General features: G+C 33.7%; 1 protein-coding gene across 1 annotated transcript; it reads left to right on the forward strand.

The window, feature by feature from the left end:
* Window positions 1-520: 520 nt before the first annotated feature.
* Window positions 521-22,831, forward strand: LOC145258128 (cyanocobalamin reductase / alkylcobalamin dealkylase-like). Its single transcript, XM_080115874.1, has 4 exons — window positions 521-1,489; window positions 10,361-10,579; window positions 13,782-13,928; window positions 21,275-22,831. Exons 1-4 carry the CDS (start codon window positions 1,313-1,315, stop codon window positions 21,584-21,586), a joined length of 855 nt encoding a protein of 284 aa, XP_079972000.1. The 5' UTR covers window positions 521-1,312; the 3' UTR covers window positions 21,587-22,831.
* Window positions 22,832-27,551: the final 4,720 nt, after the last annotated feature.

Below are 27,551 nucleotides of genomic sequence, written 5' to 3' on the forward strand. Positions count from 1 at the left end.
GTGTGCTTTGTTTCACCTACGGAGGTCCCAAAATACTAATTTTGGTTAACAGCACGCAATAAAAAGACATATTAATTCTGGCGTTTATAAGTCACTGTAAGATAATCGCGAAAAGAATCAGAGATTTCTTTCCCTTTATTTGAACAGTCAATAAATCTGAGTTTGCGTTTGTTTTTTTTAATCCTTGTTTAAAAAAGTATTTTATTTAAAAAGGACATGCAATATAAGTATAAATATGGATAAATTCTTAACAATGAACAATGAAAGTACACATTAAATAGAATTTTTTATAGGAAAGTGATTTTTTGGAATTTATATATATTTTTTTATAATCGAACAAAGTAAAATTTTCTTTAAATCTTTTTTAAAGAAAACTGATTTTAACAAACAAATATTGCCTAATTTGCTATTAAACTTATGTTTTTTTTTTCAAATTTGGTCTTTGCTCCTTTAATTGAAAAAAAAGGGTTTGAATTACATTTTTCAAGTAGTTATAAGCTTCGAAATATAGTAAGTTGATTTATTCAAGTTCATATACGGCATTTTTAATGGCCGATTCTGATAACGCATCTTCGATCTCACTCGTTGAACATTGTGTCATTTTCAAACATCATAGAAGGCTTCTATCGCTCTTGGGATTTGTACACAACTGGCCAACTAGTAGATGATCTGCAACAAAAAAGAAAACCGGTTTTCATCAAATGGAAATGGAATCATGTCGTCTTTTCTCGTGCGACAATTTTATCGTTCCACACTTTATGTATTTTTGTTTTGTTTTGTTTTTTGCCAGACCATGTATTTTTTTGTTTTTGTTGTTTGTTTTTTATTTATTCATTCTTGTTTTCTGTTTGTTTGCTTTTGTTTTGCTCTTTTTGTTTTGATTTTTGTTCTGTTTTGTTTCATTTTTCATCATGTATTTTTTGTTTTTTGCTACGTTTTCAAATTTTTATTTTTTATTTATTGATATATTTTTGCCAGCCCAGCTAAGATTTTTTTTTTTTTTTTTTACTAGATAATTTCTTTTTAAACGCAACTAAAAGTAAGAAGGAACATATAAATTCTTGGAACGAAACACGAATGGCATTTAGTCTAGTCTGAGTTCCCGGAATTTGCTTTGTAAAAGATGAGGTAGACAGAAGAAATCTCATTGGTTAGCTTTTGCGACTGTGACAAATGGAGTTAAAAAAATAATTAAAAAACAAAAAAATGAAAAACAAGGATGTGAAAATCGGAAAAGACAACAACAACTCGATCTATTTATATATAGCGCATTTAAGGCGTCGATCTACACATATTCAACTGCAATCGATGCATGCATTACATCGTAATGGCTCGTCTTACATTTGCGTTGTATTGCCTTGTTCTCGCGGCTATTTCGTCTGCTTCTCATCCGCCGCGAAAAACATTAACCCCGTCCGATGTCGACCATATTATGCAAGACGCAATGAGCGTTTTCCCCAACAACAGCTTCGAAGTCCACCCTTTCAAGGTAGGTAAAAAATTAACGACGATTTTACTGTTTAATCCTTCCCTTCTGCTCACGCTATCTGCATAGTTTGTCACAAGCGTTTATACAGAGTGCGGCATAAATATAACATATTTAAATACTTTTTTTTTTTTTAAGTTTTAGAATCCGTTAATTTATTTTATTTATTTTCGTTGAAATAAGATTTAGATGATTTGCAATAAGAATATGCAAAAATATAATATAAGTACAGTTGAACCCCAGAACACTGCATTAAAAATTAGTAACACAAGTACAGCATGCATGGTCCCCCTAAGTGCACAGTGGCCGAGCCATAAAAAAAATTACTAAGTTCAGCATTGCCCCCCTCCCTTTAACCCCCAAAATTTCCCAGGGAACGTCAAATCTTGGTGAAAATGAACAAACGGCGCAGTTTTAGGCCTTAACATATCTAAATTTGATTTCTGCATCATGCAAAAAAAAGAAATGACTAAGTCCATCATTTGAACCCCCCACCCCCTGTCCTCCATTTAGCGCGAAAAGTCCCCAGAGCCTCAACATATTTAAATTTGAGTTCAGCACCATGCAAAACTGCTAAATAGACATACAAAGAAAATTTTGGACAAATATGGTAAAAATAGTCCCCAAAATGGAATGTTTTTATTAGCCCTAAAAGAGCCCCTGGGGCACATCCAAGAGTTATCATGAAGGAAAGGACAAATAAAATTATATAGAAATCAGTTACAACTTTTCAGAAAGTTTTATAAAAATCCAAGTCATCAATTTTTTTTAATAAGCACAAAAGTGTCAATTTTAGCCATTTTAACCTGAGGGTGGGGGGCAACCGGAGTGTCCCTGGAAAATCTGTTCTGTTACATTTTTACTCATATCATGTTTGGGTACTTGTGCATTTAACGAACCAGACGTAACTCAGCATTTGCTCGGCTTTGTCCGACGCATGACGTCAACAGCCGGATAAAACCGAGCGTTGCCGATAAAATAAAAACAACGCTACAACAAAATAATTGTAAAATGAAATTGTAAAATGTAGAAATATCCAAAAATAAATAAGTAAAAAGCAAAAACCTACCGTTCATTTGTTTGTTTTTTTATTATTAGTATTATTGTTTGAAATTGTTTTCTGTTTGCAAAATAACTACATATAAAAACATTTTTTGTAAACAAATAATAATTATTTTTTTTTAAATGAAACGTTTTTTGTTTTTTGTTTTTCAAATATTTACGTAAAATGACCAACAAAAATGATATTTGTAGGATCAATTTTTTAAAAAAAAATAATAGTAATTGTTTTTTATGAAACTTTTTTTTCTCAACTATTTACGTACAAAAAAAGAAAAAAATCGTAAAAAAAAAAGGAAAGGAACAAAACTTTTCTTTTCTTTTTTTTTACGGGATCTACAAAATTAAGGCTGTGGTGGTTGTTGACTGGTTGGTTCATGGTTCACCTCCCACTTTGCTCCAACAGTCTGATACGACCGTGCGTAGTCCCCGGCAGAATGTGTTTTCTTATTAGTGGAAGGAGGGTTTCGGCATTCCTATTTGCTACATTAATCAAAAAAAAAAAAAAAAAAACTCCTTTTCGGTGGGGTCGGCATATTATACACCGAGGACCCAGACCGGTGTTAGACGTCTGTCGACGGCGGTTAAAGAAGACAGACTTGTCGATTTCGACCGTATGGCCTGCTGGGCCTCCTATCTGCCGGGGATTCCTGAGAAAGTAATCCCGGCATATTATATCTCGCAAGAAATTCTTCCAGTCCACAATTGTGGCGTGACCGCAACCCACATTCGCGCTGGAGATTCCTAGTCGCCGCCATCTCGAATGCCCATATCAGAATTCTCGTCTGCTGCTCAACGCGCGTGCACGTGCGTTGAGTTGAAACTAAGCGCGCAGAATTTTGATTGGCTGATGATCATGTTTCGTCAGACAGCAGCAAAACCTGAGCTGTTGACATCATGCGTCGGACAAAGCCGAGCAAATGCTGCGTGCGTTACGTCTGGTTCGCTAAATGCACAAGTACTCATGTTTGTGCAAAATTTCAAAAAATTCCAAATGTAGTCATTGAGAAAAGTGCGGACAGACGAACGGACAAACGGATAAGGGTGAATTTACAAGTCCACCCTCCTTTTGTCGGGGGACCAAAAATACAGTTGAGTACAGTATATAATACACATGTAATCAAATAACATTATAAATAACACCGTAAGGCGGAGCAAATACTGTAACCAGGAGCCGGAAAACGTCGTATTTCACATCATAACCTAATGAAAACTGTATCCTATAGCCACTGTTTCCCGGGATTCTACTGTGCCTGAATTTAACAATTAAGTGACGAATCAACTTTCTTTTTGCTCTTTTTCTCTTAGTTTCTTTTTTAATTGTATGACTCTTCTGTTTAACATTTTTGTTTTTTCATGAGATTTTTCTTTTTTATAAATTTCTAATTTTAATCTTTTTTTTTTTTTTTTCTTTATACAATAAAACTGGGTTGACCATTTTGTTTGGGTGCTTTTGGAGGAAAATGTTCCAGCACTAGAGGAGATGGAGGCAGCCTTTCTTTCACAAGTGGTGTAAGCTCCAATTCTTGAAACGGGTGTCATAAAATCAATTGTACTAACCCTATAATATATTTTTTCTATAAAGTGCATGTAACTGTTGAATTTTATGGCTTTGTATTGGTTTATAATTGCACATTTTATTGGTAGAATTTATCCATTCTCAAAGTGTTTTAAACATCCAGATTTATTTTTATTTTTCAATCTATAAAAAAGATAGCCAAGTAGAAGAGGGTTACTAGTACCACTGGGAACATTTTTAAATGTTTCCATATTATAATCTGAAAGAAATAAGAAAAAATAAAATTAAATTATCAACGAAATAAAAAAAATGAAAAATTTCTGAAAAGCGTGAAATATATTCATTTTATTTTAATTTTTATGAAAAGAAGTGAATCCAAAAAACAATGTAAAACTGAAATACTTGACACATTTTTTTGTGTTTTAAGTAGTTTTAAAACCTCTTTATTTCATTATTTACTGAAAGAATTTCATTTAATAATTATAATAATATAAGTGCTTGTTCGCTATTCTACCGACACTAGAGCGGCCATTATTTTTTTTTTACTTGTTGCTGTAAATAAATCTTATAAAACAATTTGGTTAACTGTCCTAAAAACGCTGGAATTATTTCACATTAAATTTATATGCCAAACTGATTCCTTGCTCCAAATTAAAAAATAATGTTCTTTTTTGAAGAGAGGAGTCTTATTTCTGCCAGTTTTTTTAGGAGGTTCACACATAATTCACAATTTTAAATGTGATATTCATTCATAACACACCTGAGAACTTATTTAAATCAAATTTAGAAAGGCAAGTGCTTTGTTGGACAACATCGGCAATTTGACCAAAATTTCTTTCAAGCTTTCTAGTTTAAAACAATTCTTCCCTGTAAGGTTTACGGTGGGTGGCCAGAGAATATATATATATATATATATATATATATATATATATATATATATATATATATATATATATATATATATATAGTTTTGGTAGGGTAGCAAATATGTGCCATAATAAGTAAATAAATAAATAAATATGTATATATAAATATATATATATATATATATATATATATATATATATATATATATATATATATATATATATATATATATATATATACAGGGTGACCCAAAAAACACAAAGGACATTCAATTGTTTTTCTGAGCATTTTACAGTCAACGGAGAGAAAAAAAAGGCCAAAGACCCTAGTGTTTTGATGTGATATTTGGAATATAATAAACTAGTTATGACCAAAGTTTCATTTCATTCGGACAAAACACTAAAAAACAGGGCTTATTTAGAGTTGGTGCCCATTTTTGGGGGGGTCACCCTATATGCATATAGACATATGTATGTATATATGCATATAGACATATGTATATATGCATATAAACATATGTATATATATGCATATATACATATGTATACATATGCTTATGTACATATGTATATATATATATACATATATACATATGTATATATATATGCATATATACATATGTATATATATATATGCATATATACATATGTATATATATGTGCATATATACATATGTATATATATATGCATATATACATATGTATATATATGTGCATATATACATATGTATATATATATGCATATATACATATGTATATATATGTGCATATATACATGTGCATATATACATATGCATATATATGTGCATATATACATATGTATATATATGTATATATATGTGTATATATATATGCATATATACATATGTGTATATATATATATGCATATATACATATGTGTATATATGTATATATATGCATATATACATATGTGTATATATGTATATATATGCATATATACATATGTGTATATATGCATATGTGCATATATATACATATGTGTATATATGCATATATATGTGCATATATATACATATATGTATATATGCATATATATGTGCATATATATGCACATGTACATATATGCACATGTATGGGCATATATATATATATATATATATGTACATATATGTACATACACATATATGTGCATATATATGCATATTCATATATGTGAATATATATGCATATATACGCATATATGTGGTCATACATGTATGTGCATATATATGCATATGTATGTGCATATATGGGCATATGCATATATATGCACATATATATGCATATATATATATATATATATATATATATATATATATATATGCATATATATATATATATATATATATATATCTTGGCAGTACTTTGTAAATTAAGATTCTACAAAAGAGGTTTTCCACGTCGACTGCAGGCACGCTGGTGGCTGATGAACCCGATGCAGGGCAAGCAGGTTTGGCTACAGCGGCTGCAGTCAAAAGTCATGTCAGGTGTGGTTGCTGAGGCTTTCCAAATCTTTCTCCTGCTGCGCTTCTCTTGCAGATTCTCTGTGCGGGTGATCCCAAAGGAGGCGAATTCTGGTGGACAGTATTTCACCAGGTAACACGGTCAGCAGCGAGAGAAGACCACTGGAAGTGGTCAATGTGGCAGTCACCAAGGGACTTCTTCAGAGAGTCTTTATGTCTTTTCTTCGGTACCTCTCTGTCACGACGGCCAGTAGATAGTTCGCCATATAGAACTATCTGGGTCAGGGTATATATATATATATATATATATATATATATATATATATATATATATACACATATATATATATATATATACACATATATATACATATATATATATATATTATAGCAAATGTTTGTAATCCTATTGAAACTATATATATATATATATATATATATATATATATATATATATGAGAAAACAGTTAATAAAATATGTTAAAAAACACTTTGAAATGTGTTAAAAACATATTTAATCTGAAAAGGAAACACTAGATAAATTGATAGTCCTTAATCCACGAAATTTCGAAGAAATACTTTCCTTCTCATCAGAGCGTAGGAATTAGCAAAAGTATTTGATGAAACAACAAGTAAGTCAAAGATCTTACTTGAAAACAAAAAAAGTGAAGCAGAGGAAATATGGTGAAGAAAAAGGTGATTACACATGAATGGATAGTCTGGTGGAAGATAAAAAAAATCCAGTGACGGTAAAATCCAAATGTAAAACTTCAAGAAAGTTAAAAGAATTTCCATTTGTGCAAGTAAAATCCAAGGAAATCCCGTAATTGGAAGAAGATGGTCCATAATAATCCAAAGGCAGAAATCCATGGAATAATTCACAAAAATGTGTACAAGGAAAAAAGAAAAGATTCCAATAATATTAATAAAAGAAAAATAATATATGCTTTTCACTCTACTTCCGAGACATAAAAATAAATAAGAAAGATCAGGGAAGAGAAAGAGGAGAAAAAAAAAAAGATGATAAAGTTCAATATAAAATATAAAATAAAGGGAAACAAAAGTCAAAATGACCCAGACAGGAAATGTTAAAGGCGCGAAAAAAATATATAGGGCAAAATAATATAGGTCAACTGAAATGTACAAGTCATCACTTAAAAAAATGTCAGCAAGAGTTGTTAGACGACACTAAATGGAAAATAAATAAAGAAAGAAAGAATAAATAAATAAATAAAATTAAAAAAATAATAATAAAATAAAAAATAAAATATAAAATAATTATAAATATTATAAGTTCTATTTCCTATTTGGTTTTATCGAGCTTTTATATCTGGCTGAGATAATTTTATAAATATAAATTCTTTAATATTTATAATATACTTTAATTTTACCATCTTGGATCATTTAATTGTAATTTTATCTATATATATATATATATATATATATATATATATATATATATACTTCTCATCCATACTTTAATTTTAAGTAACTTATAATAGCACAGTAAGGAAACAGGAGTCAATACAACGAATTTCACACTTCAAAATACAAAAGATGCAAAATTAAGCACATTCAAAATTTGGTTCTCAACCTTAAAATCTGATACGTGCACAAGTGTTTTTATCTACAATCCTCACTCTCCCCACAATACAATATATTTTGTTCAATTTCGGCTGATTATTTTAAGCATATTTGTAACCACAAATAAAGAATTGGGGTCTGTAGGCAAATATATATATATATATATATATATATATATATATATATATATATATATATATATATCGATTATGAAAAAAAAGTACACTGTTATAAAGTTCATTCTTGATTTAATAATCGGTGAAAATTTCGTATTGATTGGATAATTACTTGATTTTTGTCAAAACATACTTACTCTCTCCTTCCGTTTTGGCCGTGCCTATCAGTATGTAATAATGTTTTTTATCCTCGCTATAAGCAAAACAACGTATGGACATGCTTTGTTTGGCTTGCCGTTGGAAAGTATAATGTTATTACATACAAACTATTTGTCAGCAACAATTTTACATGGGATATTCGTTTTTATAATACCCGAAAAGCTTAAAAGGTCGTCAAAAATAAATTTTGTTAATTTATACTAATTTCAACAGGACACCTAATGTTTTCACCTGAAATGCGTCGGTTTAAAACATTACTAATCTACACAAGCACAATGAAAAATATATAAACGTTTATATATTTGCATATTTATAATTTAAATGTTCGATCTGGCTTTTTTGTTTGTGAAAATTTGGCTACAGTTATCAACTAGGCCTTTTTGGCATTTTTTTTTTTTTTTTCTGAAAGATTTGGCTTTTAATATTTTTTATGGTTGGGCAACCCTGAGGATTACGTGCTATTGTAAAGAAGCAGCATTTGCTCTTTGCTTTTACCTAACAATTTAATAAATAAAAGATACTGTAAAAAATGAATTTAACTTGAAAATCCTATTTAAAAAAAAAAAAAAAGTAGCACGGTCTGTATTTTTCTTAGTACTTTTTTTGCGGACTACTTTCTTTTCCCAAATTTGAATTTTGAAAATATTAACTCGTATTCTCATTTTTTTGCGAATTATTTTGGAAATACTATTTGTGTGTGTGTAATTTTCTGTGACAGTAATGCAGAAGTGTCACAAAAAATTTATTTTCTGATACGAATTGTTTCTCCTGGTTCTGAAATTAAATTATCTTCCCCTGTTCTGGGATCTTCAAAGTAAAAACAAAACAAAGTTGTTCTGTGAGAGTAATGCAAAAGTGCTTAAATCACTAATACATACTATTAGGTACAATATGATAATCAATAGAGTATTGGCTCCATAATAATAAATATGAAATTTGCATAAATTAAGATATTTTGCATTATTACTTTGACATAGTTGTTTTGGGAGTTTGAAAGAGTTTCATTAGTTGAAGACACCTTGAGTTAACACGTTTCTGTGAAAACTTGCTTGCTTTAGAAAATGAAGAGGAAAGTGAATCCAAACAAAGTGGAAAAGGAAAGAGAGTAGCAATTAGAATCGTTTGCAATTAAGCATTCGTTCGAATCACTTCACTACAACAGCTCATTGGAGTCATGGTGTTTCTGCTGTTGCAGTTTGTTTGTTTGTTTATCATCATTCATGATGATGATGATTTTTCTTGACATTCGTTTCCCCAATATAATTCTATTAGGAATTCTTCCTAGAAGGATATCGAGTACATACGAGATGGACCACGCAAAGGTTGTCAACATTCCTAGATGAAAATGTGTCTGTGGAACGAACTGTGTTCGAACTTGGCACACCCAGGTTGTCAGCCCGCATCGTTAACCACAGAGCCCCCATCACTTCACTGCTGCTGCTGTGTAAAACATATAAGCCACAAGAAATCTGAAATGAGTGTATGTATGAAAAAGTTGAGGTAATGTGTTTCGCATGCTTATGATTTAATGCGTTTCGGTCCATATTGTCAGAGATATAAGTAGCAAGAAATGATTTAGCATGGAGTGTATCTGCAAAATAAAAAGGAAAAATCGTTTTGTCCTTCAACTTTTATATTTCCTGATGTTAGTACCTCCTAACATGGCGAAAGGAGACATTATGAAAAATCTAAGCACACTCTGGTGTATTAATTTGTGGAAAGAGAGGTAATGTTGTGTGATATGGGCCCAAGGTTGGGACCATGGAAGGAAAACACAGAACACGGATTAGGTGCAAGAAAGATATATTGACAAAAGTGTACAAAGATAGGATAAAGGGTAAGCAGAGCTTACTATCTGGTGGTGTCCAATATGGGGAGTTGTATGCGCTGTACACTAATAATACTGCTGATTCTGCGGGATTATAATACTGCCCACTGAGAGTGTTATGTCATATCATAATATAGTACTGGAAGAAGTCCATGATGCTGATAACACTTATATTTCATCTAGTATGTATATTTATATCTGTTATTTTTTCTTTTCACAGGTTGATTGGTACAACAAATTGGTGGCCCCGAAATATAAGCTTCATTATGAAAATGATGCAGTCGGTCTTATTTTCTTCAGCATTCCGTATGTCTTTAACAACAGCATCATACCATTCTTTTGCAAGTTCATGGACATAATAGTCGTCGATTCTTACAAAAAATTCATTAAATACTACATGAAAAAAGTGCAATACCAGCTGGAGCACGACTACCATATGGTAAAAATAACATAATTTGTGTGAACAGCATGTCCAGAAAACAGCAATTTTTCTATCTTTGTCAAAAACGCTTGTTTTGCGATATCCATTAAAAAAATGAAATAATTTTTTCATTGGTTGACTTTTTAAAAAAATAACTAGATTTATTTTTATTAGACACGATTTTAAATTTAAGTTTGCGTTTTATAAAAAAATAGGTTTTAGAAATAAATTTTTTGATTATCTATTAACTTATCTGTGAAATTGACATTGTTGTCCAAATAACAGTTTTAAAGTTCTTTCATATTAATTCGGTGAGGATATGAGTGAGGAGAAAGTCTCTTACGATTTGATCATATTCCTGTTGCTGAATTCATTCACCTTTTTCACACGTACTAAACGTCTGTTAGAGAAATCGGAAGCTTGAATGAGGTCCCGGTGTTCCTACAAAAACCAGACAAAAAAAAAAAAAGAAGGAATTTTTAAACATATTTGGGCTTTTCGTTCAACTAAACTGTTCTTGCTAGGCGACAATTTGATTGCTTCTCACCATAGATATTATTCCAATGGGTTTTTTTTCAAAAGGAAGTGATGTGTTAATAATGTAACAGAGTGCGTATGAGCACATGGGAAAATATCAGCAGCAGCTGTAGGATAACTGGCTTGTGAAAATATTAGCAGATGTAGCCGAAAAAGCACATATGCAAATTAGGAAGAATGAGCTGGCTTGCATGACAAGAAAAAGAGAAACAGGACAGCACATGGTTGGAGAGAAGAAAAGTGCACATCGAAAAAGATGATGTAAGTCTTCAAGTCCAACATAAACAAATTCCTGATGAACCGCCCCCTTAAGTAAGATACTTTATCAAATCTCCATTACTAACGATCACTATGATATTATCCCATTGATTACTGTATATGCAATAACCCTTATCCCCGAGTGGTGACTACCATGTAAAAAAAAAAAAAAAAAAAAAAAGGTCGAAGATGAGAAATGACTGGCTATGGCCGGCATGTGGTCGAGCAGAGAAAAAAAGTGCACACTGGCCAAAATGGACATGTGGCCCCATGATGGCAGTGAGAGACTTTTAAGCTGGTGTCAAGGGTTTTGTTAATCTCATGGCAGACGAAATGAACAGTTAAAATAACAAGAAGCAAGCATTGTTTGGAAAGTAACAGTAAAAAATGACTTGTGTTATAAAAATGAAAAAAAATGCAGTGTCAGGTTTATTTATTTATTTATTTATTTTTGCTGCTGCAATAAGTGTAACACCACATTACAAGAGGTTTTATATCATTTAAAGATGCCAAAACTTAAATATATAGGCAGAAAGATAGATGTATGATATTTCTGCCCCAGAGAAACTAGTTGATGTTTTTCCTGTATTAATAAAGCAACCAACTGTATCATTGTCTTTAATTTACGATGCAATATTTTTTTATGTAAATCATTTGACTACTTTTATTAATTATTTCATTAATTCATTCATTTTCATTGGCCATTGTTTGATGATTGATGTCATATCAAAGGAACAACAATGCAAACGGTCTGTTATTAAATTTGCTGGAAAAAATGGTTAAATCATTCTATGGATCGAGAAAATACTTACCTCCTGATGCAATTCTCTCTCTCTCTCTCTCTCTCTCTCTCTCTCTCTCTCTCTCTCTGTATAAGAACCTGCTAAGTTGCTGTCATATCTATGGAGGTACTACTCAGAGCACTTGTTTTCATAGAATACAAAATTGAATTTACAATCTAGTGAGAGAGTGATCTTTTCTCATATCTGCAGTCTTTTTCACACAGAAGCCTCTCTCTACTGCATTGTTTTGTTTATGGTAGGTGCTCGACTGTGCTCTAATATCCCACATCCTTTTCAGTAAAACATTCACAGCAAGAAGTTTAGTTACAACCACAGCAAAGAACCCCCCTCTCTCTCTCTCTCTCTCTCTCTCTCACTCTCTCTCTCTCTCTCTCTCTCTCTCTTTACTAAAAACAAAGTGGAACTTGCATGAACAAATTTTTCTAGATAATTCTATCTGTAGAACAAGATACCATAAGTCTACTCCCCAACCAACTACTTCAAGTCTAATGTAAGCAAATACTCGTTGAATAATCAATTACTCTTAATTAATCTTCTTCCCATTCCACCTATTATTTCCAATCCATTCATGGTGGTGATCATTGTTCAACTGACGATCTGTTTAACCCTTATCCTCGAGTGGTTCCTGGCCTTTACAGGTGATAAACTATTAGCATAAAAACAGGAAAACAGTTACATTTACTAATTTTTCAATTTTACTAGTTTTTAACTCAATTATCATTTATTGAATTACACCATTTCCAGTCAAGACAGATTCGTCCTTGTTTTCCGTAAGCTGTGCATGTGGTGTAGAAAGTGGACCTTAGGTTTATTTTAGGCGGCCTCATAATTCTCACATCTCCTATTTTATCCTTTAGTTTTCACATTCCATGAATGATGTTTTTGACAAAGGGGGAAGAATTGCTGTTTTCTGGGTCTGCTGTTGTTTTGGTGATATGAAGAAATTTTTAATCCTCTTCCAGCATTCACCATCATCATTCAACTGTCATTCTATCCATATTAACACGTATCCTTGAGTAATTTTTGGCCTTGATAATTGGTAACACATTACTAAGAGAACAAACATCCCATGCTTCATTAGTCATGCTTGTATAATAAATATAAGCATCTTCTACCGACAGTACATTTAAGTTTAAAATAGCAATTTCGTTGATCTGTCATGCTGAAGTTGAAAATAGCATTTTTGTTAGTCTGTCATGGTTGTTTAAAATAACGTTTTCGTTGGTCTGTCATGATTAAATTTGAAATAGCAATTTCATTGGTTTGTCATGCTTAAATTTAAAATAGCGTTTTCATTTGTCCGTCATGCTTAAGTTTAAAATAGTATTTTCGTTAGTTTTTGAAGTTTGACATAGTATTTTTGTTAGGATTGTCACACTTAAGTTTAAAATAGCATTTTCATTCGGTCTGTCATGTTTAATTTTTAAATAACATTTTCGTTTGTCTGTCGCAATTCATTTTGAAATAGCATTCCACTGTGTCTGTCATACCTAAGTTTAAAAATGTATTTTATCGGTAAATACACTGATCAAATAGATGCATTTATAAGAATAAGACGAACTTGTCTGGTTTCTTTTCTGTTTTGTTTTCATGTTGTTTTTTTATCTAAATTTCTTTACCAGAAAATTCCAGATGAGGATATCCTGTACTCTTTTGAAATGATCGCGAAACATGCAGCTGTACTTGTCCAGACAGCTGGTCACGTAGCCGGTGGTGCCTATTATTACCAACGGAAGGATGTTGTTCCTGATCCCTGGCCCAAAAACGAGGTTAGTAAACAATGCGATGATGCATTTCTTTGTAATTCATTATTACGAAGATCGTTCCAAAAGTAATGCCTCCTATTTTTATTCCACTTGAACGGATCAGAGTGGATTGCAAATCAGATTGTTATGATAACTGAACTTATGCATTCGTGACTTGACAGTTTCATCTCTCAGTTGCAGGTATTGATGGTGTGAGATTCTAAGAAAGCAACCCCTGTCATGGGCATGCTTCAGAAGTAGAGATGTGTCATTGAGTTCCTCCATGCAAAAAAAAGAAAAATTGAACCAACCAATATTCACCGGCACCTAATGAACGTTTATGAAGCTGATGCAGTTGATGTCAGTACAGTTAGGGGATGGGTTTGTCGATTTCAGAGTGGTGACAGAGATGTGATTGACAAAGCATGTTCTGGACGCCTATGCACAGCCTCTTGTTCATCACTGGCAAAAGTGCTTTGAGAATGGTGGTGACGTAGCTGGTGGTGCCTATCATTCTCATCTTGTTTTTGATCTCTGGCCCAAGAACAAGGTTGGTAAACAATTTCATTATGCATTGGCTTTTGAATTATTATTGTTATTATTATTGGCTCACAAGGGGCTTTTCACACAAGTCATCAAAGATCTCTCCGTGAAAACAGCCTGTGGTGTTCTCTGGAAGCTGAGTGACAACAAGTTTCCCCAGGTTTCCAGAACTCTCCACCTTTTTCGATAACATTTGCAAATAAATTTGCATTATCGCAACAGCTGCTTGCCATTGATTTCTCGCTGGCAGCGGCTATTGGTCTTCACTGAGTGGCAATAGGCCTCTCCAAGGTTCCAGTTCTCTTTGCACTTATCCGGCGGAGGCCTGGTTAGTTCCTCGGTCTTTCCTTCCTCCTTGACTCTACTTGGTTATTTGGTCTCACTCTTTTTTTTTTTTGAAGGTGGTGGGAGGGGCAGTGATGCTATTATTATTATTATTATTATTATTATTATTATGTACTCATTAGGGGTGTTGGATAGCAGGGGGAGAGTGTATAATGAGCATATATGTGTATCTTCTAGTAGGTAGATTGTATGAGTGTATATACATGTCACAGTCACCTATGTGACTTGTGTATATATGATGTGTTCATCTATGACCATCCATCGTCATGATTATCTAATTTAGAGTTCGTTGTGTGTGTATGTACATTTAAATACAGTTCATGACGTGACAAAAATATACATAAATACCTTTATAAAACAAAGGACGAATAACACTTATTCAGGGTTTCAACATCTGGTCTCGCTTTGGTCTTATTTGACGGAAAGCTGCAATGGAAATTCTCCCCAAGACATGACAAGGCCTCGAGTTTTATTTTCAACAACTTTTTATTCCAGAGTGCTTTTTTCTCCCCTTTTGGAAAGTTGCAATACTGATTCTGACTATCGCCATTTCTGATCCCCCTCTACTTGGAGCCATCACGTCTCTGTCTTTCTCTCAACTCTGACTGACTCAACTAATTCCCATGTATCTCAAAAAAGACCATCTCCCCTTCTAAATGAAGTCGATAGTAAACATTACTAAGATAATCACCTGATCTTTTTACATGTTATTAGTAAGATAATCACCTGATCTTTTTACATGTTATTAGCAAGATAATCACCTGATCTTTTTACATGTTATTAGTAAGATAATCACCTGATCTTTTTACATGTTATTAGTAAGATAATTACCTGATCTTTTTACATGTTATTAGTAAGATAATAACTTAATCTTTTTACATGTTATTAGTAAGATAATCACTTGATCTTTTTACGTTATTCGTAAGATAATCACCTGATCTTTTTACATGTTATTAGTAAGATAATCACTTGATCTTTTTACATGTTATTCGTAAGATAATCACCTGATCTTTTTACATGTTATTAGTAAGATAATCACCTGATCTTTTTACATGTTATTCGTAAGATAATCACCTGATCTTTTTACATGTTATTAGTAAGATAATCACCTGATCTTTTTACATGTTATTAGTAAGATAATTACCTGATCTTTTTACATGTTATTAGGAAGATAATCACTTGATCTTTTTACATGTTATTAGTAAGATAATCACTTGATCTTTTTACATGTTATTCGTAAGATAATCACCTGATCTTTTTACATGTTATTAGTAAGATGATCGCCTGATCTTTTTAATTAATGAAAATAAATATTTATTCTGAATATTTTGATAATTCTAAAACATATTTTAACCGACAAAACTTTTTGGTTTAAATAATAATCGTCAACCAGCACACCTTTCGGCATTGCCTGGCCAATATCTGACACAGGTAATCATCAGTAATTGCTCACTAATAACCTGTGTTTTTTTGTTTCTGGAATCTTGATGGCAACAAGTCTCTCTAGACTTTTAGTACTCCTCACCTCTTTCAATATTCTTTGCAAATGACTTAGCATTATTGCAACAAACGCTTACCATTAACTTCTCACTAGCAATGATCATTGGTCTTCACTGGAAATTGGGTGACAATAAGCCATCCCAAAGATTCAGTACTCTCTGTACCCTTCCAGTGGAAGTCTTTCTCTTTCTCTATTATCAGATATTCAATCCTCTTTAATATTTCATGCTATTTTGTATCAGCTGAGGCTGGTGCCATCACATTTTTGTTAATTGATTGTTTTTTAATCATTTTCATAAGTTTTTGTCTATGTCTCATGTTGAGGTTGGATTTCCAAATACTTCTGCCTGTTGCCATTTTGCTTCTGGCCCTTGCTAGAATCAGATTATCATCTACAAGTTCTCTCCATGTCTTAGGCAGTATACTGTACGGCATAATCACATTGACACACCGGTTCTCATCAGATCACCGAAGTTAAGCAATGTTGGTTAGTACCAGATGGGTGACCATTTGGGAATTCTAGGCGCTGTATGTGCTCTCCGCTCATCTCAACATTGTTTCCAGTCGTCCTGTACCTCCACTTGCCACTGGTATGCAACAATGTTTACTCAGGAGAGACGTGGTTGCAGACTGCACAATTCTTGCCACACAAATTTTACAAGCAGGCACCCTTACAATGGGTATCCATAGTCTGTTAAGACTGAAGGAAGCCACATTGGGTGATGTACATCTGTGGAGGACACACTTTGGAGTGTTTTGGTTGATGCAGCCATGAAAGTTGAGACATTATTGCATGATGCAATTTTTCATGAAAGTTTTTTTTCAGTGAGACCGGAAATTTTCTGCATTTAATGCGTTTTAGCTAGGATTGTATCTATTTAATACCAGAAGTACAACCGGTCCCCATACCCATATAAGGGGAGATAACTCCTACCTGCCTCCAACCAGTCTAAGGGGCATAACTGTCATCTCTACACTTATGTATAATGCAAAGTTAAGCATCCTCACCGAAACTTAAGAAAAATTATCAAGTACACGTTTAATAAAAAATAATAATCAATTTTTGTACAGGGTGTCTGCAAAGTCTGAACACATAGTATTATTGGCACAATTTTGCTGATCAGTTATTAAAAAAGTAGAGTGCTCACTAGAGGGGTGGGGAGGCTGGTTTTGCTCATCTTTCAGCTTTGTTGCAGTTGGGAAACACTATAAAGATGTGGTACAAGAAATCACCTTACTTAACTTATAATCCAGACTTAAGGGATACTCTGTATTTTGCTAATCTGCCATTCATTATTACTTGGTTAAGTCACAGACTGACTTATCTCCCCTTGCTTTATTAGATTTTCACTTTTATCAAGAGCAGATCGACAAAATATGATAAAACTGATCAAAAGTAAAAGTAAATCAAGTACAACCTTTTCGACTGTTTTGATTCTGTTGTCGGAATTATCCTACTCTCTACCTGTACCTAAAACTAAAGGTAAATTCCATTTTTCCTGGAACTGATCGCCTGTCAAACTGTAAACTTTAGAGTGGCTTTCCAATTGAGTACAATAAAGTCATAACAGCTTGGATTATCTGTTTGCGATTCACCATTAATTATTACCCGATTAAATGATTGACTGACTTATCTCCCCCTACTTTACAGGATTTTCACTCTTATCTTATTTTTAATTAAAATTCTATTTGGTAATTTTTTTCTGAGTTTTTGGTGTAGATACCTATTTTTGCCTGAGATGTAAGTATATCAAAAAGTTTTCCTGTTAATTTACTTGGAACTGTGATTTTCATCCGAGTCACTATGATTTTTATGTGTGCCCAATACTTTATAAGCACCAAATTTCTAATTGAAACAATCAAATAATGTTATTGATGAACAGACAACAAATGTGAGTGTCACTGACTGCTGCCTGTGTCTTCCGTTTTCCTGCTTTCCAGCTGACTACAATATGGTCATCTCCAAGTCCAACATAAACAAGTCCTTGATGAGCCGTTCTCCCTTAAGTAATTTACTAAATTTACACTACTAACGATTACTATATTGTCCCATCGACTACTCTACACTCTTTAACTGTTATCCTCAAGTGACCTCTGGGCCTTGATAAATGGTGACTACTTTGTAGTTTGTAGTCTGTTAGTAAATGGTGACTACTTTGTACTTAGTAGTCTGTTAGTTTCCTAATTATTAGAATTATTTTTGGGTGTCACACTCATCGATGATTTGTCTTGCTTGTCTTTTTAGGGTCCCGTGGATTGGCCAACAGATAACTCAATCCCTGCTCCCTTAGAGGTCACATGAGCTAGCCTATAAAACCTTTTTCATGCAGAATTTTGACTTAACCCAACAGGACATATTTTTTTTATAGCTTAGAAACAGATGCCCTAAACGATAGTTGCTGAGAGCCAACCACACTCCTTATTAACCTTTACAGAATAAGAAACAAATGAAATGGAGTTCCATTCTATATTAAAAAAACAACCTTATTTATCATCTTCGTTAATAGCGTTAGTAATGTGTACACGAGAGAAACGGGTTAATAGGTAGAAGTGCTCTTGTGTGAAGATAGAGTTAATATAGTGCCGGCTTGTTGAGGGGAGAACAGCTCAGTTCCATTTACATGTTTTTATAGCTAGTAGTCGCCAGTACGAAGGAAGCCGGTTAAAGGAGAAACAAAGAGTAAAGTCTTCAGTGTTGCAGTGTGTGTGTGTGTGTGTGTGTGTGTGTGTGTGTGTGTGTGTGTGTGTGTTTGTGTGCGTGTGTGTGTGTGTGTGTGTGTGTGTGTGTGTGTGTGTGTGTGTGTGTGTGTGTGTGTGTGTTGGTGTAGCGACGAGAGCAATTCTGTAACATAATAAAGAATTTTCGTTTGGGTAGCGCACGTGGAAACAAATGGGAGTTAGAAGGTCGCCATGTTATGACTGTTGTACTCACATTCGCCAATCTTTCACGAAAAACACCCGTCTGGCTGAAACCACTGTCATTAATTTTCCCCCACTCTTTATCTGTACCTAAATCCGAGCGTAGATTCCATGAGCAGAGCTTCTTTCTAAGAAGTGCACGACTGTGGAACTCTCTTCCGTTTGCCTGTTTCCCACCTGACTACAACTTGGATGTCTTCAAGTCCAACATAACAAATCCCTGACAAACCACCCCCTTAAGTAAGACACTTTATCAAATCTCCAATACTAACGATTACTACGATACTATCCCATTGATTACTGTACACGCAATAACCCTTATCCCCAAGTGGCTTCCGGGCCTTGATAAGTGGTGACCTCCATGTAAAAAAAAAAAAAAGAAAGAAAAAAAGTCTGCTGCCAGCTGAAGCCAGTGAGAAAGAGTTTCAGATTTCGTCTTTTATGTACTCGGTCACATGATTGAGAGCTGGCTTGGGAGAAAATGGATTTCAGATCTCGAGTCGTGAGAATTAGCTTCTGCCTGTGATTGTAGCGAGTTTCGGCTGCTACACCTTCTTGTTATTCACAATCTTTGATTACATCTCTATAAAGCTATCAGATGGCAGTTAGATTATAGCCATTAATCCTTGTCTAGATTGTTCGATATCAATCTGATTACATACCAATAGAAGTGGCTTTATTTTGTCATGAAGAAGAATCAAACAGTTACTTAAACACTCTTAATCAAATAAATTCCTGTGGAAACACATATTTGTAAACCCAAACTCCTCCTTCTGAACAACCACTATTTTCTTTATTGTATATATATACCTGTACAAGAACTAGTGATGGGACGATTCCAATATTTTTCCCAATTCCAATACAATTACTGATTCCGATTTCAATTCTTTATAAATCTCTAATTATTTAATTGTAAGTTTGTTATTTTCCCCGATTTTCATAAAAACACATGCTAAATATGCAGATATTTTCATAAACGTCAAACTACACTTGTGAAGGATGATCTATCGATTTTAGCTTTACTGGTATTTTAAAATCAATAAATATTTATTATTTTATCATTATAACCAGCAATGGAAGATCTTGGTTTAAACAAAATCAAATAAAAAAAGACAATTAAAAGAATCGTTTTGGCATCGGAAAATAGGCATCAATTTTTCCGATACCGATTTCGATACTGATTCCGATACTCCCAAATCTTCCGATTTTTCTAATTCCGATTAATCGTCCCAACACTAATAAGAACCAAATATGTCATGTTATCACATATGGGGAGGAGTTGCTCAGAGTACACTTTGTTGCCTTGACAAAACTGGCTTTGCAATCTACTGAGCGATGTCCCTTTATCCCCCTACAACCTCTTTCTTACAGAAGAGACGTTGTGAGTCTATTTCAGCTCTATCGTTATTTTCATGGTAGGTGCTTGACTGAGCTGTAATCTATGGTTTCTCTTGTAAAAAAATTTGCAACAAACACTCGTTCAGCTATCACTGTCAATAATTTCCCTTACTCTCTATCTGAGACACTTATGGTGGCAATTAAAAGTAAAGAAAATACAGAAAAGTTTCTTTAATGCAGTACTCGTTACATAACAAAGATGTTATATTAAAAAATTACGTAATTTGATCAAATAGTATTTTTTATTCAAGAAAATCAAATTTTACAACCAAACGAGTCGTATTTTCATCAGCCATGATTAAATCTGATGAAATAAATAAGGGGGGGGTGAGCTCAAATCGAAGTTGAGAGGTCAAAAATCAGCCTACGTTCAATACAGTTTAGTAGTAAAGTCATTAAAAATTGTAAATTTTGATTTGCTGCCTTTTATTAATTGCCACAAAAAAAAGAAAAGAACTACCTGATTTTTAGAATATGATATCTTCATTCTGTAAGGAGTATGTACATCATATAGACTTTTCTGTATTTGCTTTAATTTTGATTGCTGCCATAAGTGTCGATTTGAATAAGCACCGACATTTTGTCTTTTCTGCCCTTTTTTCCCCCCCTTCTTCTTTTAAATCATGCTAATAATTGACTTTGTTTTTGTTTTTGATTGAAAACAGACAATATATGGAGTGAGTATTCATCCACTTTACGGAGGATATTTTTCCCTGGATGCCGTGATAATCTTGCGAGATTTTCAAGTGCCAAAACTGGAACCAAAAAATCCACCAGATGTTGTGAAGACATGGATGGAGCGAAAGAAATTGTTAACGATGTTCAACAAAGACTGGAAAGATGCAAAATGGCGTGAGATTATTCACGTTAAAAGAAAATACACTCACGAATACATGAAATACATCTTGCTCTATGGTAAGGACCGTGAGATGTATGTGAAGTCTCTCATTCATGAACACTGTAAAAGACTAAGCTAACATGCTTCTAATTCCATTGGAAGAATGGTGGCAATGCCACAGGAGAGATAACTATGAAAAAATGTGCTTCTTTATGTTAGTGATCCTTGAAACTAATGCATTTCTGGTAAAAACACTCTTAGTTGTCATGCTGAAATTAGTAAAAATTCCAAAAATTGCAAAAAATTATCTAGTAGATAATGTGCTAGAAGTATTTTAAATTTAAAAAATCAGCCACAAATATGGTTCATTAAAGATGGAGGTACGGATGATTAAATCAATTATCAATTGCATCATATGTAAAAATATCAATAAATCACTAAACTCAAAATCTTTCATTAAGTAATTATTTTTCTACTGGATCATTTTTCATAATTTTTAGAATTTATACTAATTTCCCCATGACATGTAAGTAAATAATAATGTTTTCAACTGAAATGTGTTGGTTTAAAAATTTTAAAAAAACTTAAGCACCAATAAAAACATGTTTTTATTTTTTCCATTTTGTAAAAAAAAAAAAAGGTTATTACAGAAATATTTTGGTGATCTTTGTAAGATCATTCTGTTTCTGATTCGGAAATGCTTTGGTGGTTTTATGGATTTTTTTAATGTCCTGAAAAACATTTTTGCATTAAAAATCTTTGCAAATAATTATATTGATTGTTATGCCATATGACATCAGAGTTGTAAAAAAAAATCCTTTTAACCCTACTATTAACCTTAAGACCGAGTGACAACCCAATGCCCCCACCGCTCAAAAATAAATCCTTTCTTAAACCTACTACTAATTACCAGTCTGGGTGATAAGAGCTACCCCCACCACCAAAAATTTAAAAAAAAAAAAACATCAATGATTCTATAAAAAATACCATTATTTTCCTTGTAGCATATTACGAACAGACCTACTTCTTTTCCAACTTACAGCGTTTATTTATATCGGCCATATTAAAAATCCAACAAGATGGGATGTTTTTTTTGTTTTTTACCATTTAGTGTGTTTGATTCAAATTGCTATAACTTGCTTTATTTTTCAATCAAAACAAGGCTAAATATAATGCTTATGTGTAATAAGTTATTTTCAAACAATGCCTCACATTAATGTTTAGGAATCACCTTGTTACCTCGCTTTCCACACACACACACACACACACACACACACACACACACACACACTTTTTTCAAACTTATATATGCATTTTACACACACAGTGTAACTGGGATCGAGTCTTTTTGTGTTTGCATTAAATAAATGGTAGTTTGAAAATATTGCGTTTGTTTTGTTCTTTGTTTCATGTATTGGTTGTCTGATAAAATATAAAGGGTGTTTTTTTTTTTAAAGGTGATGAACTTTAAATTCAAATAAATCAAAGAAAAATATTTCTATTATACAAATATGTGGTTTATAAAAATAAAAAAATTTAAAATAACTTCACTGAATCCCAGACAGCAGCGGATTGGGACAGTTAGTATTTAATATTATTTTTTTTCAGAGACAGACAAGTTTTTAAACTACCAGTTTTTTTAGGTTTTTTTTGTTGTTGTTTTTAACATACAATATATCAAAGTCTCTTGAAGGGTCCCGCGCTAGCAGGGTGATTAAGGTGTTGTGGTGGCTGGCTATGAAGGTTAACTCTGCAACTTTTGAGTGAGACAAACATAATACAACAATGGGCAAACAAACACTCACACACACACACACACACACACACACACACACACACACACACACACACACACACAAAAGGAAAACTCAGACCAATTATCTCCCTTTCCACCACATTAGGCAGCAGAATAATTAGAGACTATAAAACACGAAACACAAACAGATTCTATTTCTTTATTCTTCCTTGCCTCGCCTGACATGCATCTGCCTAATACATGCACAAAATTCTAAGGTATGTGCGACACATTCTCTTGACACTTAAATGCACACATGCACACACTTTTTTCAAACTTACAAATGCGTTTTACACGTATGGTGCAACTGGGATCAAGTTTTTTTTTGTGTTTGCATTAAATAAATGGTAGTTTGAACATATTGCCTTCGTTTTGTTCCTTGTTTCATGTATTTTGTTTTTTTTTCTTGGGGGTCACCGCTTATCAAAGCCTGAAGGCCACTCGAGGATAAGGGTTAATGAATGTAAGGTGATAGTGAAGTAATCGTTAATGGTGTAAAATGGTTGGAATTTGATTATTTATGAGGACGATTTAACAGGAACTTGTTTAAATAAAATTTAAAGGCTACCAGGTTGTATTTAGTTGGGAAGCATGCCAGAGGAACAGTGTTCCAAAGGCGGGCAGTTCTGGGAAAGAAACTGTGTTCATGGAATCTGCGTCTACATTTAGGCACAGATAGAGAGTGGGGAAAATCATATATAGAGGTTTTAGCTAGTCAAGTGGTTTTTGTAAAAGTTTGGCAAGCAGGCGCCATAGATTGGAGTTCAGATGAGTACTTAGCGAAAAATAGCGATAGAGAAGAGACAGGCTGGCAACGTCTCTTCTGTGGGGAAAGAGGTTGCAGGGAAAAAAATGGCATCACCTACTAGGTTTTGAAGCCGGTTTTGAACTCTATCAAGGCAGGATAGGGCATGCCGAGCAGCTCCTGCCCAGATGTGGCAACAGTACTCCATTGTGGCTCTTATATAGATAGAGGATCGCATCGGGATTCAGATACTTACTGGAGTGGTAGAGTGATCCAACCATCTTTCCAGCAATCTTAGCAACCGATTTGATGTATGTGTTCCATTTCAGATCAGGATTGAATGTCAGTCCCAGAAGCTTGTCAAGACATAAAGCCTCTCCAAGACTAGATCCATTAATTTCAATTGGGGGCATGGTGGGAATCAGAGCGATTATGATGAAAGGAGAGAAGCTTGGTTTTCAATGCATTAAAATTAACCAACCACCTTTTTCCCCATTGCCACATGTTCTCAAGATCAAAAGAGAGAGAATCAGAAAGATCTTTGTCATTGTTGGCCTTTGAAGTGTCACCATAGATTGTCATGTCGTCGGCATAAATGTCTACAAATGATCTAAGAATGTGATTTGGAAGATCATTGATAAAGATCAGGAACAGACCCAAGATGAACCCTGAGGGACACCAGTGTTAATACAGTGAGTTTCTGATTTCTGCCCATCAACGACTACTCTTATAAGCCTATCAGAGAGAAAGGATTATATAACTGAGAGGATATTCCCAGCTATTCCATAGCTATCGATCTTGTGAAGTAGGTCTTTATGCCAGAGTCTATCAAAAGCTTTTTATATGTCAAGAGCTATTGCTTCTAGAAACAAAGCCTCTATTGAGCGATTCGCTAATCCTGTGTGATATAACAGTTGGTACATCAGCTGTAAATCTCACAGAACGGAAACCATATTGCATATCCCAGAACGAATTACTTTTGCCGAGATGGTTGACCACTTCTCTGTTTATCACAGATTCCAGCAACTTACTCATGATGCACAAGAGACTGATTGATCTGTAATGAGAGGGAGATGATCGATCACTGGAATTTTTAAATACAGGCTAGACTGATGAAGTTTTGTAATATGTTGCAAAGCATTTCTCTTTAAGACAATGCTTAAATACCTTTGTAAGTATAGGAGCTAGTTCCAGCTGAAGCTTTTTGAGCACTATGACTGAAATGCCATTGGAGTTGTATGGTAAGATATATATGGAGAGATGTTGCCCAAGCATATACAAAACTCCACACGTTAAAGTTAATATTAACCAGAATGGCTATATTACAAGTTTTGACATGATGGAGGTATATATTTCTGTTTCTTTAGTCTGAAAAACACTGAGGGTGCATTACACAATAAAATATGGTAATATTTCCTTGCATGTGGGGAAAATAAAGGAAAAAGAAAAAGCATACGACTTGATAAAAATTCAAATTCGTTCTTATGAATGTAATACACTTCTGAAATGTTTGTCTATCGTTGATAAAAAAAAAATGAAAGAATTCAAATTTCTTTCAGTCATGATTTGAGGATTCACACACGCAAATACATAAACACATAAATCTATCTATGCATCCATCCATCAATACATCCATACATCCATACATACATCGATCCATACATACATACATACATACATACATACATACATACATACATCTATCCATCCATACATACATACATCCATACACACATCCATACATCCATACACACATACATACATATATACATACATACATCTATCCATCCATACATACGTACATACATACATCCATCCATACATAGATACATCCATCCATCCATACATACATCCATACATAAATACATACATCCATACATACATACATCCATCTATCCACCCATACATATATCCATACATCCATACATACATCCATCCATACATACATACATCCATACATCCATCCATCCATACATACATACATACATACATACATGATGATTGCAACGTCTTGTCAGACGATTGCCACTCCCTCAGACATTTAAAATCCATGAGCTCAAATACCTGAGGGAGTATCTATATAAAGATGATGTTACAGAGTCTTAGCTTTGTACGACAGCTAAGTCTCTCTCTCCATTCAAAATGTTGAGATCCAGCAACAAGCAAGAGCAAGATAGCCAGCAACAAGTTAAACTGCAGACCAGCTTAATCCGGGTACTGGTCTCCCACTTTATGGTTTTTACATCAGTGATTTGCTTCTCCTAGAAAGGTTGCCTTCACCACGGCTTACCGGAGCCCTCTCCACCCCAATATACACATGCATACACACAAATATACATGGTGCTAGTTGGCCGTTGGCCTCGAAAAAGGGTTCATTCGCCCTTTGGAAGGTCTTGTTTTTAATCCTTCAGGGAGACTAGCCACCCTCCTCACCAAACAAGTCTGGTGGGGAAACCAGTTTAGTCGCCGGGTACCCGACCATGAGGCAGGTAGTACTGGCTTACATGGTACCAGTAGCATATGATATGACCTGACAAACCATCCATCCATACACCCATACATACATACATCCATACATACATACATGAACACATCTTTCTCTTTTAAACGCCTATCCGCCTTTTCTTTCCTTGTTTCTCTCCATATTTCTGCATTCATGCGGCTGATAAAAATTTTTTAAAAAATCTCTCTCTCTCTCTCTCTCTCTCTCTCTCTCTCTCTCTCTCTCTCTCTCTCTCTCTCTTTCCATACACAAATCTTCGCTGACAATTTTAGATAAAAAATAAAACAAAATATAAACGATTTTTGGCTCTGCATAAAAATCAATTTTAAAATTAAAATCTAAAATAAAATATTATGTAATCCAATTACTACAAAACACTGTGGTGCCACAACCAACACCCACCCAACCCACTTGGCAAGTGGGGGTATTATTCACCTGGTTGAGAATCACTAACCTAAACAAACCTTGTGTCTTACTTTGGCCTTGTGGGAAGACAAGTAGTAAAAAAAAAAAAAAAATAACTTGGGATAACTTTATTCTGTCAGTCCAGGTCGAATAAATGTGAATTTTTTATTTTGCCATCTTCATATCAAGACTAGATGTAGTATAAGGTTATACTTAATGGTGGGGAGTCAGGCTCTCCCATAAATGGGGAATGAAAGAAAACACTCTGGAGAAGTATAAAAATAATCTTTAATTTAATTGGCCCCACACTTTCTTCTTCACTGCAACCTATCTCTCACAGACGTGATGTTGCTAGTCTCAGTCTTTTCTGTAAACACTATGGTGGCATGTGTTCTCCAAATTGTCCCATCTATTCCCTGTTTCATTTGTTCCAGCTCCTTTGACTCGTTTATCCAGAGGTCTCCATCAATTCATTGTTTTAATACCTCATCATAATACAGCTTCTTATTCCAGTAGCTTCTTTCCAAGAACTACAAGATTGTGGAACTCTCTTCCTACTCACAGAGAATTATTTCCTGTCTTGACAGAGTACAAAACTGACTTTGAAATCTAATGGCGGATGCTCTCTTTTCTTCTCTATAACTATTTTCTCACAG

This window comes from Euprymna scolopes, chromosome 3, assembly GCF_053919585.1.
Source record: "Euprymna scolopes isolate OS-2025 chromosome 3, ASM5391958v1, whole genome shotgun sequence".
Lineage (NCBI taxonomy): Eukaryota > Metazoa > Mollusca > Cephalopoda > Sepiida > Sepiolidae > Euprymna > Euprymna scolopes.